The sequence below is a fragment of the Strix uralensis genome, chromosome 3 (assembly GCF_047716275.1).
Source record: "Strix uralensis isolate ZFMK-TIS-50842 chromosome 3, bStrUra1, whole genome shotgun sequence".
Classification (NCBI taxonomy): Eukaryota; Metazoa; Chordata; class Aves; order Strigiformes; family Strigidae; genus Strix; species Strix uralensis.
Genome location: NC_133974.1, coordinates 51,449,964 through 51,462,677, shown reverse-complemented (window position 1 = coordinate 51,462,677; position 12,714 = coordinate 51,449,964). Strand labels below are relative to the sequence as shown.

The following is a 12,714-nucleotide window of genomic DNA, read 5'->3' as shown; positions in this document are numbered from 1 at the left end:
ACCCAAACAAGTTGCGCTGGGTGGTGTAATTTGAGAGCGAAATTAAATGAAGAGGTGACACGCCAACGGTGTACACAAAACAAGGGAAGCATTTCCAAATCACAAGCTGCCACAAAGTGAGGAGTTTTTACATAATAGCAAACTTAGGGTTTGGATGACTGGTATTCTTCAACAAACTTCTCAGAAATATTTGCTGGAGCAAACCCAAAGAGAGAATCCTCATTTACCCTATTCCTTTCAGAAGTAATTGAATTCACTTGTTTAGGGTTTCTGCCTCCTCTACCTTTCATTCAACAGTGATGTGAATTCTGCTAATCTCTCTACAAAACAGTCAATCTCCTCTAGTCTCACTAACCATCATTCAGCCACCCAGTAATGAAAAATTGCTTTGATCCCCTCCATTTACTTCATCTCCAAAAAATACCTCCATTAAAAATAAAAATTAAAAATCTTTAATAAGCTCTGCCACCAAAAGGAATGTGTATGATTAGTTCAGTAGAACTTTTTTTCCCCTGCAGTGGGTTGTCTGAGAAATCCTGGGGGTTAAGAAGACTGCAAAAGTGGCTCATAGCTTTGGGAATGGGTATACATATTAACACGAGTGTCCAAATGGTTATGCAAGCTGTGGAAAATTATGTAGAGGACAAGAGGGAAAACGCAAGGAGCGGATTAGTAGGTAGTCTTTTTGGATACTGCATTTATGACTAAATCTCGGTTACAGATTTTTCAGACTACAGCTGTCCTGCTGCATGCAGCTACCCAGTGCTGTATTCATACCCTATTAACTTGGGTGAGCAGGACCGTGCTTTCGACATCTATTCGGGGAGGAGATCTGAAAACCATCTCCCCGGGAGATTACATTACTTGCCAATCATCTACCTACTAGCCAGAACACTCCCCCCACTTTTTGGGGGGGCAGCTTACTGCAGCCTGTCTGCCTTCATTGAGTGTATACTTTTTTGCTGGTCCATTTTCAAAGATGAATTTTCACAGCAATCAGGAAAAATTAAAATCTGTTCTGAGAAAGCACACCCACACTCCTCTGTTCTCCTTAGGAAAAGTTCAGAATTGAAGGAAGTGTAAAAAATGCTGTACTCATGTCTGAGAGGAGATACATAAACATGAATCCTTCCAGGTCCTCATTTTCTCCAGTTCTGTGGAAGCCACAAACACAGTAATTTCTTCACTGGTAAAAGCGGATGCCTTTTCTCATTCCTCTACATCCCTTGCAAGAGAGTACGGCCAGTCTGATACAGCACAAATCTCCACTAATTTCTGTGATGAATTTACAGGCTAATTTCCTCCTGCCTACTATTCTGAGTTGTCAGGTCATGGAGATCTGCTGCTGTAAAATATCCTGTAACACCTGGAAAAAAGTTACCGTGCTTTGAAGTCATGTAGCACTCTTCAGGCAAGAATCGCAAGGCACGCTGCAAACACTTGGAGCCAGATCAAGGGAATGCTGCGAGTGAGTCATTTTACTTGAATGAAACACACTTCCATTCCCCACACAAATATGTGTCTATATGTGTGCTTTTATTTTCCTAGACACATTAGTTTTAGTTATTTACCCATTTGTGCTCCAGATAATTACATGCTGTGGATTCAATTGGATGCAGATTTATTCTTCACTTCCTGTCCTAAATTCTCTGCAATTAAACAGCTGCTGTGTGCTTGGTGTAATAAATTTACACAAAATCTGGGATGGTTTGGCATAGCAGAAAGGTTGTTTGGCACGGGCTTAGGACGGCTACATTACGTACAACTGGCAACCCCTGTGTGGGTTATGCTTTCTCTCCCAAATGAGAATCGCCCTACCGCTATGGAACCAGAACAGGCTGTTTGCATGACAGAAATGTTTACAAATTTATAACTTGTTTTACTTGGCTGTTTTGAATATTCTCTCCCAAGCTGAAAAAGAGGATTTCCTTAGCTTTCCCAGGCTAAGTCTTTCGGGAAGTTCTAGTTGGAAAGGAACAACAAGAAGAAATTCTTCAGGAAGCCTCTGTCTGTGGAAATACCTCTACCTCATTTTACCAGGTGGAGCTTTCTCCCCCCCGCTGCTGAGAAGGGTGAGAAATAGAGGAGAGGGCTCTTTTACGTATTTCTGTGTGTACCATAGTATTTGGCAGCTTTCTGCATTGTTACTAATCAAACGCAGATCAGACGGTGATCTTTCCCTTGCAAGGGCACGCAGTGAGTGGCATCTCTCGGTCCTCGCTGATCTGCCTCCCTCAGGAGCAGGTTTCACATCCCTGAGTCAGCCAGCTCCCCTTTGGTATCTGCCTGTCGTCCATGCAGCATCCTCATCTCCTGTGGCATTTGCGGCCTCAAATGACTGTGGTCTGTGTGCCAGCATGAGCAGCACACAGTCCTTTTGGGGGAGCAGATGTAAAGTCTGCTCTAGTGGGGCCTGCAGACTGGAATTAGTGATGTACTTCTGTTTATGGGTTAGCACACGTGTCTTTTTGTTTCCTGATACCTTCTGCATAATGAAGTCAATGAGAGTTAAACTCCTCAGCTGTGATTCACATATTCATTAATCTCCTGCAGTAACAAGTACAAATTTTACAGCGCATACAGTACGCTTATTACCAGTGTAAATAACTTGCTGCATCCAAAAAAAGTGTTGCAGGAATTAGGTCCCATTGTATTGAACTGAAGCGAAGAAGAGTTAGAAAAATTTGCTATGCGCTGCTGCCTAGGCCCAGACGGCTGCAATCTGCTTATTGCACGGCAGTAGTTCTGGATCTTTGAGAGAGAGCTAGCCCCATCGTTTCTGCAAGTGTCATCAGGGTTTGCTGAGGCCCTGCAGGAATTAACAGGGATTTAGCAAACCCTGGGAGTCGCTAAAAGATCCCTAGAGAAACAGTGCATCTGAAAGCAAGACAGATTATTTATTTAATTTATCAGTTAAAGGGTGAAATGATGTCCAGGCAAAAGCGGAGAGCAGATCGCACTGGGTTTCTTCAGCAGAAGCTCCAGAGGTAGCTTTCTTCCCAGAGATCACCCCACAGGCTGGCTTTTGGGGTCGCATGCTAAGGCATACCCCTCTCCCAAAGGGCTCTGAAGGCATTTTGGTGTCATATCTGCTCCCACCCTGTCATGACAGAGTTGCACTATTGTGGTTCCCTTCAGAAACCCGCACGTGATACCCGTGCAGCTGCAGGACCGCAGATGCCTCTGGGATTAAAGAGAATGTGACGTGCCCAGGATAATCTTCATAGGAAAGGCTGAAGGAACTCACTTCTTTTCGAGAAGAAACCTCCCTCTCTTTCTTCCTGCTCTTTCCACAGCCTGTAACTGCCTGCCCATTCCCTGGGAATATCCAGGTTGCTTTGACTTAAATGAACAACAAGCCGAGCACCCCTTTGGCCCTTGGACATTTGGGGAAAGATCATTTTCCGTTCCCAAACCCCTTTGACTCAGCTCCTCTTCAGGTTATAGAGGATTTCCCTCCTTTCCCCCCCCCACTGAGCTGAAGAAGAACAGGCCCACGATACTATGTTTTTTCTTTGCTTTCTGCTCCTCAAAGGTTCAACTCTAATCCACATTTTCTTCCTCCTGTGAAACGAAGTCAGAATTATCAAGGCTTCTGGTCCAGCCATGAGGGAGCGCTGGGCCAGATAAAAATACTGCGTGGTTGGGAGCAGTTAGCAGTTTATCAGCTGAAGGCTGCCTATAAAGATGTACGGAGAGGAGCATCTCTGCAAAGGAGGCTGACATGTTTAGTGACATAAAGTGGCTTGACTGTTAGCTTCTTTTTTTTCTTTCTAAATGACAAGACAAAGCCACCTTAGCTCTCCTCCAACTCCCCTCACCCTCCCAGCCGTCCCCTTCCCCCTAGATGCTCGGTGTTTCTTCTTTTTAGAGGGGGGAAAAAAAAAAAAAAAAAAAGAAAGGGAGAGAGACATTTTCTTTCACACAAGCCCTCAGAATTACAGTTCATGAACTATTCAGTAAACTGACCGGCATGAACCTCCCTTCAACGGCCTAATCTAAGGGGTGGATCTATGTGTTTTGTTGCTTGTCAAAAACAATCACTGCTCGGCCCATTACATTTACAGCACGTCGTCCTTTAATTGGTGTAACACACTGAGGGCTGAAAGGAAGAAAGTCCTACAAAAGCCCCCGAGTGAATGAACCCTGACTCACACAAAAATACTCTTCAGAAGTTCAGAGCTGGGCACTAACAAGGGAGGTAGGGAGTTAGTTTGAAAAGGGGTTAAGTTCAGAAATGTGCCACCTTGAAGACCCTCCCATCAAAGCCATGATAGCATTGACAAGATGCAGGGGGAAAAAAGTTAATATTCTGGCCTTGCGGGTTTGAAGGGAAGGCGGGGAAGGGCTGGAGATTCCTCCCGGCTCCCCTTCCCGGTCTAACCCTTTTCACTTCGCGGCTGTTCTCATTGTGTCCTTCGACCGCTTCAGAAAAATACGAGAGGAAAAAAAAAAAAAAGAAAAAGAAAGCAAAAAAGCCCCAGGAAAGGCGAAGTGCGGCCCAGCCCGGGCCGGTGGAGCGCTCACCCAGCCCGGGACAAAGCCTTCCCTCCCCGCCGAATGCCACCTCCCGCCCGGCCCCCGCCCCGGGCCGCTCTCCCCGGCCCTTAATGATTAGGCTAATTAACAAAATCGATGTTTAAACGCCTGAAGCCACACTTCGGGGGGAGGGCGCGGCGACGGTGCCGGGCCCCGGGCCCCGCCACCGCTGCCCAGCGCCCCGCGGCGGGACCGGCCCCGCGCCCCGCCCGCCCCGGGAGAGCGGCGGCGGCAGCAGCGGCGGCGGCCGCGGCGCTCGGCGGGGCCGGGATGGGGCCGGGATGGGGCCGCCGCGCCCCTGCCCCTTCCCTCCGGCCCTGTACCGCCGCTGACACCTCCTCCTCCTTCTCTTCTCTCTCTTCTTCTTCCTCCCTTCGTCTTTTTCCCTTTTCTTTTCTTTTCTTTTCTTTTCTTTTCTTTTCTTTTCTTTTCTTTTCTTTTCTTTTCTTTTCTTTTCTTTTCTTTTCTTTTCTTTTCTTTTCTTTTCTTTTCTTCCTTTATTTTTCTGTTTCTTTTATTTTCTTTTTCTTTTTCTTTTTCTTTTTCTTTTTCTTTTTCTTTTTCTTTTTCTTTTTCTTTTTCTTTTTCTTTTTCTTTTTCTTTTTCTTTTTCTTTTTCTTTTTCTTTTTCTTTTTCTTTTTCTTTTTCTTTTTCTTTTTCTTCCTTCCTGTCCTCCACCTCTTAAACGGACTGTTGCTGCTGCGGGATTTTTTTTTTCTCTCTCTCTCTCGATACAATAACTATTTTGATGTAAATGGCGAGCCTTGGGTGGGTCCCTGGGGTAGAGAGTTAATGATTCTTCTTACACCGGGCTGTTTTTTCACTTTTCCTGCGCGCACCATGTTAATAAATTAATGCACCTTTCATTACTCCTACACGCATCAAACCTCAGCTTTGTATTTTGCGGCCTGACCCTCGTTCCTACACTTTTGTGAGCAAGTTGCCCCCATGCTAAGGCTGGGGCACTTTTAAATGCAGCCCCATAGTCCTACCCAGGTTTGTAATCCGTCAAAAAGCCGTTGATTGCTGCAAGCGTTACTTTTCATTAAGAAAACTTAGAAGCAATTTGGAAGAACCCTTCTCAATGAATACATTTACCCCCAAATGCTTTTTATTCTTCCCCTATACTTGATGAGTTTCTCTGGCACAAATCAGTTCTTACAGGCACAGAATGGGCAATCCCCTGATCCCCATCAATTGTCATCCAGAGTTTGGGCCACTTTGACCGCCAATAGTGGGGAAGTCAGAGCTAATCCTCAGAAGGAATCACGGGAAAAGAAAAGCAACAATAACCAAGTCAAGCGTAAAAAATGAAAGAGAAATCTCTATTATCACTCACTACATTTCCCAGCGATGTACTGAAAAAATCAGCTCGTTTGTCATTCGAGTCAGACACCCAGAGAAGAATATGGGGTCGTGGTGGGTTGGTAGACTCACACGACGTAAGGAACAATATTTTAGAGCAAAAGGCCTCTTCATTTGCCAAATCCTCCTCACATCCGCCATAACCATTAAATACAGACTGACTTTATTCTCTATGGGAAGAACAAGGGGAAAGGAGCCTTCAGCCACATAGCCAGACAAAAGTCCAAAGAGCCAGGGACGGGGTGGTGAGGCGGGAGGAGACCCGCCACCCTCCTCCACACCAGGCCCGGGCCCTGGCTCCAGGGATGCGTGGGGGGACGAGTGGTGTCAGGGCGTGGGTGGGGTGGTGGGGTTTGTGAAGTGGGGTGTCTGTCTGTCTGTCTGAGGGCGTGTGAGCAGGTGAGCTTGTAGGGACGGTGTGAATGCGCTGGGGCGTGCAAAGGGGTGTACGCCTGCAAGAAGGGGCACGCGAGGGGCTTTGCAGGTGCGGGGAATCCTTGCCACGCGTGCGTGCGTGCGCTCACTGGTGAGTGTGCAAGAAACGGAGGGGAGAGGGCAAACCCGCAAGCATGGGTCGTGTGTGTGGGCAGGAGACGGGCACACCGCAGGCAGCGGGTGGGAGAGCACACGTGTGGAGGGAGAAAGGCGCGAACAACACGGGAGTAAGTGAGAGGTGGCTGTGAGGGTGCGTGTAAGCCAGGGGCACCTGGTCCTGCGTGTGCGTGTAGGGCAGTGTGTGGCGGGGCTGACCGCGGAGCTGCTGGGGGCGAGGGAGACAGTGAGACTTTTGAGAGGCGGCGAACACTGCCGCTTTCCACGCTGACACCTACGATTAGCCAAAAGAAGGCCATGAATCCTTTACTCCCCGGCCAAGCGAGGGGCAAAGTTAGCCCTAATAGCCAGCTGCCAAGCCTCCCGCGGCTGGTGTCTTTCGGGCAAGTAAACAACTTTATAGCTACCAGCCCGCTGCTGCGCCCCCCCGCACCTCCCCCCGGCTTTCGCGGGGAGCTTCCCCAGAGCCCCACGGATGTCCTTCCTCCCCGGACGGCTGCCAGAAGCCGAGGGGCTTTGCTCGGGTTTGGGCCTCTCTGTGCAGGCAGAGAGGGGGCAAGGCCAGAGGGGGGACAAGGGGGAAGACGGTAGCCACGGTGAAAGGAGGGGGCGCTGGCCCCACTCGTGCTCCGTGGGGAAGGAGGGGTCCGGGGGCCCTCAGGCTGCGGGAGGGAGAGACGGGTCTCAAGCCCGTCCCGCCACGGCGAGGCCCCCCGGGCTCCCGCCGCCGTCCCGGGAGGCGGGGGGCGGCGGGGGCTCCCCGCTGCCCGCGGAGGTGCGGGCTCTGCTCGCAGGCTGTCGAGAAGCGCTTTCCCTAATTTTTAGCACCTCGTAGCTGCCCGCAGGCTCACGGGTACCTTAGTGCAGGCTTTTTATTTTTCATTGGTACGAGGCTTCTTTTTCACTCTATTTTTTTTTTTTTTTTTAACCCGATGAATAAACCTTTGAGCAAAGCTGCGGGGTTGTTTCTTTTTTGCTTCTTCTCGTGTGTACCCCCCCCCCCCCGCCGATTTCGGGACAAGCCCGGCACTTGCTACTGCGGCCGCGTTCCCCCGGGGTGCCCGGGCAGCTCGGGGCAGCCGGTGTCCCGCGGGCTCGGGGCGGCGGCGGCCCCTCACACCGGGGCCCGGCCCGGCCCGGCCGCCAGCCTCGGAGCGGCCCCGGGGAGCCGGCCCGGCCCCTCTCGGCAATCCTTGCCGGGGAGCAGCACCCCGGTCGCGGTGTCCTGCCCTGGATTTACATAAAAGTGCGGTCTCTTTGCATCATCCCTCATCTCGAAAGGGTGCTTGAAGAACTCGAGACACTCTGCAGTCCTAATTAGTGATTTTTGTCCTCTTGTTACGGGGCTCAGCATCTCATGCAAATGAACTCTTCATCGCCGGCACCATTACCCCTGCGCCAGAATTAACTGACTCTTATCTTTAATGATATGCCGCTGAACTTCTCGGAGCCCGGCTAGCTTTTTATCTTGATTACTCTAATCAATAAGAAATGATAGAGTAGAATTATAAACTCTATTGGCTTTTGAATGTTGCCGACAAGCCCTCTAGATGCGCTCCCCTTTCATTGTTATTTATTAAAATGATCTTCAGCTAGCAGCGGATGCAAATAGGGAAATGAACCAGCGAGGGGGCCCGGCACGGAGGGATCCCCCCGCCTCCCCTCCTTTGGGGAGCCCTGCCGGGGGTGGGCTCAGATGGGGGCAGTGGGGCTTTGTAAACAAATGGCTCTTTTTTACGAGGAGCGCGAGTTAAAAAAAAAAAACAAAACAGCCCAGCAACAACAAACCAAACAACGAACCCCCAAGCACTTCACAACAAATTAGGACATAACCTTCCCCCTCCTCCCCGAGGTCCGGCGCCCCCGGGACGTGCCCCGGGGAGGGGGGGCAGGAACGGGGGTGCTGCCCCTAGCCTGCTTCCCGGGGGCGGGGGGGAGCACCCAAAGGGCCCCATCCTGGCCGGGCTCCCCCCACCCCAAAGGAGCCAGGGGTACGGGATCCGGCCCGACCTTCCCCCCACCCCCCCCGCAAGGCAAGCAAACACCCGCTCCCCGCCGCCGGCAATAGGGGATCAATATTAAACCAGCAGCAGCCCAAGTCGCCGTGGCGGAGACTTTTCCCCAGCCGAAATCTGTGCAGGGCGGGCCGGGAATGCGCCCCGCACTCTGCCGCCCCCGCTCCAGCCCCCCTCGGTCCGCACGAAAACGTCTTTTCTTATCTGTCAGCAGTAATTAGATATCCTTGCGGTGACAGAGAGATGCACAGCACCAGCACTTTGTCTCGGGGGGAAGGAGTACGTGGCTATGCGCGCACACACACGCACAAACAGCGCCAGTTTGGCCGCTGCCTTCCCCCCCCCCCCCCTTTTTTTTTTTTTCCTTTTTTTTTTTTTTTTCATTTTTAACCTAGAAGAGTGACCCTGAAGGGGCCGGCCGTGTGCTCGTCGGTGCCGGGGCAGGTCCCGGGCTGGCAGCGCGGGCCGCTGCCCGCAGCCGCTCCCCGGGGCCGCCCCGCTCCTTCCCTCCCAGGCAGGAGCCCGTTTGCTGGCAGCGCTCGAGATTTTAGCTAAATTGTTAGGTGGGTGCGAGGAGCCGTTTTTAGATGCAAATTTTCAAGGCTGTCGAAGAGAAAAGGATACATTTAGTTATCTGCATGAAAATGAAACCTTTCTTAAACGAATTTCTAGGAGAGAAGCACGTTGGCTAACATAGCAGTGGTCTGGGGGCCATCATTTCGTCCCTCTGTGAGAGGGGAATTTCACAGCGTTTCCGAATCGCGGGGCTGAAGTTTTTTCAAATCCCGGGCTCTTTGCCATCACCCATCGGAAAAACTCTCCATATTTATTCCCCCCCCGTAGTCTTTAAGCCTGTCCGTAGCATCCTAACTCCTGTTCCAAATATTTTCATTTTTTTCCCCCCTAATAGTTTAATTACTTTGAATACTTTCAGTATAAACCTGTGCTTATCTCTTAGGGAGATAATTAATCAGAGCAGAGAAACAGCCGCAAGATTCAAGATGAATTGGAGGGGAAAAATAAAATTAGAAATCCGTGAGGGACAAAATTGTTTTTCTATCCTTGTATCGGGCACGCAGTTTTTTATATTCAGACGACACACAGACACATAAAATATGTAATTGGCGTATAATGGAGCAGTATACAGGCTAAGACTAACAAAGTAGTCGTAGGCATGAAAATTGAAGTTGTGTGCCACAAAGGCAGACCCTTTCATGGGGGAAGGGCTGAATGTGACAAAATCATGTAAAATCTCCGTTCTCAGTAACATCTCGTTATTAGGAATGATGACTAAACCTCCAGGATTATTCTGGACTGTAAGTTATCAAGAGCCCACTAATTTCACATTAAAACCCATTGACTGCAACAGCGTGATTGAAGGGTTTTTAACAATTAACATAATCAGAAAATGAGCGGAGATAATTTTTATTCAACTCATTACTTTTTAATCATGTATTTCTTTTAATTAATATCTGCTCGGTGAAAATAACAAAAAGCCGAGTCCCAGCGCGGCCCCGGGCAGGGGAGGCGACCCTGGCGGCGGGGCGGGCCGGGCAGGGGGCGGCGGGGCCGGGGAGGGTCGGGGAGGAGAGGTCGGCATCGCTCCCAAAGCCACCGCCGGGGCTGCAAGCGCGGCCGCTCCTAAAAAAAAGTCCCCTCCCCATGCCAAAAAGCCCCCCCCCCTCCCCCCGGGGCTGACCGGGTGGGACACGGCTTGTGCCCGGCTCTCAGCCCCCGGGCCCCCCCCAGCCCCGCTCCCCGAGGGGCGCAGGACAGCCTGGACACATCCAAGACCCCCTGCACGGCACCGAGCGAGCCCTCCCCAGCCCCTGACTGCGGCCCTGCCCTCCCCAGGAGAGAGAGGGGGTGTTTGGTTTTTTTTGCGGGGGGGTGGGAAGCCCTCCCCAGCCTCGGGAAGGCTGCCTGGGCAGCTGCCGGCGCCGGCAGGTTGCTGCTGCCTCGATTTTTTGGCTGCCGGTGGCTCCAGTCCCTCTCCCCTCGGCGCCAACCTCACCTGTGTCTTGGGCAGTTGTGCCCGGCTCCCGTGTGCGGGACGCTCTGAGCTCCCCACCCGGTGTGCGGGGGGGGCGTGGGAGTGCGCGTGTACCCGTGGGGTGCTGGGTTTCATCGGCTCTTGTCCTGTCCTCTTCTGAGTTGTCTAAGCCTCCCCTGGGACAAGTTCAGGGCTTGCGGCGAGGAGGGGAATACCTGCCTTGGAAAAACCCCAAAGAGCCCCAGGTCTGGTCTCCAGATTTCCGCGCTCCGAGACAAAAAAAAAAAAATCACGGCAGCTCTCCAGAGGTCTGCGGGGGGGTGAGCCCCAGGACTGTCCTCGTCGAGATACAGCTATGAGCGAGGGGAAAGACACACCTGAAGTCTGTCCATCTGGCCGTCCGTCCGGGCACTCACCCACCCTCACCACTCCGCCTGTCCCGTTCCCCCACCCCGGCTCGACGTCCCCCAGGTGCGCGGGAGGGCTGCGGGAGGAGAGCTCGCACGGGTGGGGGGCCCCACGCGTGACCCCGGGCTTGGCGCTTCGCAACCTGGCACTCGGGAGGGAGGTTTCTTACTGCTCGTGTCTGGCTGTCGACGGGGACTGGCCCCAGTCGGTGCTGGGGACTCGCCAGGTCCCCATCCCTGTCCCCCCCACAGCTTTCAGCCAGAACGAAGATGTTGAAAACGCCGTGGGAAATGCCCAGAATCACCCGTTTCTTATTCTTTTTTATATTTGTGGACAAAGATACACAGGCTCTGAATAGCTGGAAGATGGTGGGACGTCAGTTCATGTCAGACAGTCGAAGACAATCACAAACCCGTTACTTTGGTGCTGAGAAAGGCTTGCCCGAGTTGCTAAAGAATTCACAGGTTCATGTTGAATGAGTAACTCCCCTCTTTCAAACACTTCAATTAATGCAGTCTAGGAAGAGTAGGAAAATCAAATTTTATTCTTTTCTAGACTCCCACAGCCTGACCTCTCCTCTGCCACTGAAACTTCCCTTCCTCAGAGGATGATTTGCTTGTGGGAACCAGTGTGACTGTCCCCCTGAATATGGAATAGGGCTAAATCCTGCTAGCCAGAGATTTCAGGGGCGTGCTGTGACCAGGATGGCCAGGTTGCCTGCACTGGCTCTGCAGGTAGACTTGTACAGTTCCTCCCAGCAGAGAAAGATCGAGTACACAGTATTAGATCAGTTTTAAGACTGGGAATGGATTATGTGCTTTTTTTTTTTTTTTTTCTGTTGTTGCTTCGGGGGTTTTTTGTGTGTGGGGGAACTAACATGTTTTTTGTAAATGAAAACACTCGCGATGGGAAAAAGAATTTTAAAAAGAAGCTATTAAAAAGAAAACATCCGTAAATATCATCCCAGCAGAGTAAGATGCATTCACCACATGTGATATTTACATCAGAGATACTATTCGTAGGGGTTTTTTTAATAAATTCCATGTGAACCCTTGGAAGAGGGAAAGTGATTTTCAGGTCACAGCAGCAGGCCGGGACTGAAACACGGCAATGAACACTGTGAGGTGTGACGGCAACTTCTTACAAAATTTCATCAGTCTTCAACTGCCTGTAGCCTTTGGCTGTTGGCTCTTGCTAGCATAAGGAAAGCCATCTGGTATTCAATATTATGTTTATAGCCTCTTGACCAGAGCGTGCTCCCTTTCTTGCACGCATGCAACCTCAGTGAACTCCGCGGAGTGGACTTGCAAATTCACAGCTGAGAAAGTCTGGCCCTTTGTGGAAGCCGCAATGGACTAATGCTGGTGACATACCCTGAGCGGTAACAACCCTTGGCTCTTCCCAAGTCCCTCATAGCTCCCAACAGCTGCAGTCCGGCCAGCCCACAGCTTTCCTGTGGCATGGGGCTCAGAGCCCCTGGCCCATTTTGGGGTGCGGTGGCTGCGGCTGGCTGAAGCCGGGTGAGAAGCAGCCATGGTGAACTTCACCCGCCACGCCCCAGGCTGTCCCCCCTGGTGGTGTCTCTGCTAACTCCTCACCAGCGGGCACCTTGCTGTTATAATAGCCTGAAATTGTGCCAAAGACTCTTTTTTGCTTTTTTTCCCTAGAATCAACATAGATGGGGAGTACTTCAGGTAAGATTGCAACTCTGTAGGATAATCAGTCCTTAAATTTTGATAACTTTACTGAAATAACCTGTCATGTTTATCTTATCTTCTATTATGGCTCATCTTGCTGTGATCCTCTGTCCAGAGAGGAAAGGAAAAACTTTTACTAGGGAAT

At 50.9% G+C, this 12,714-nt stretch overlaps 1 protein-coding gene across 1 annotated transcript in view; it reads right to left on the bottom strand.

The window, feature by feature from the left end:
• NR2E1 (nuclear receptor subfamily 2 group E member 1) overlaps nucleotides 1–12,407 on the bottom strand; it is a 61,773-nt gene extending 49,366 nt beyond the window's left edge. The window contains exons 1-2 of the mRNA XM_074864585.1: nucleotides 12,246–12,407; nucleotides 10,881–11,230 (exon numbers count right to left, since the gene is read on the bottom strand). Coding sequence (XP_074720686.1) covers nucleotides 10,881–11,230; nucleotides 12,246–12,407 — 512 coding nt within the window. The remainder of the gene's footprint in view (nucleotides 1–10,880; nucleotides 11,231–12,245) is intronic.
• Nucleotides 12,408–12,714: the final 307 nt, after the last annotated feature.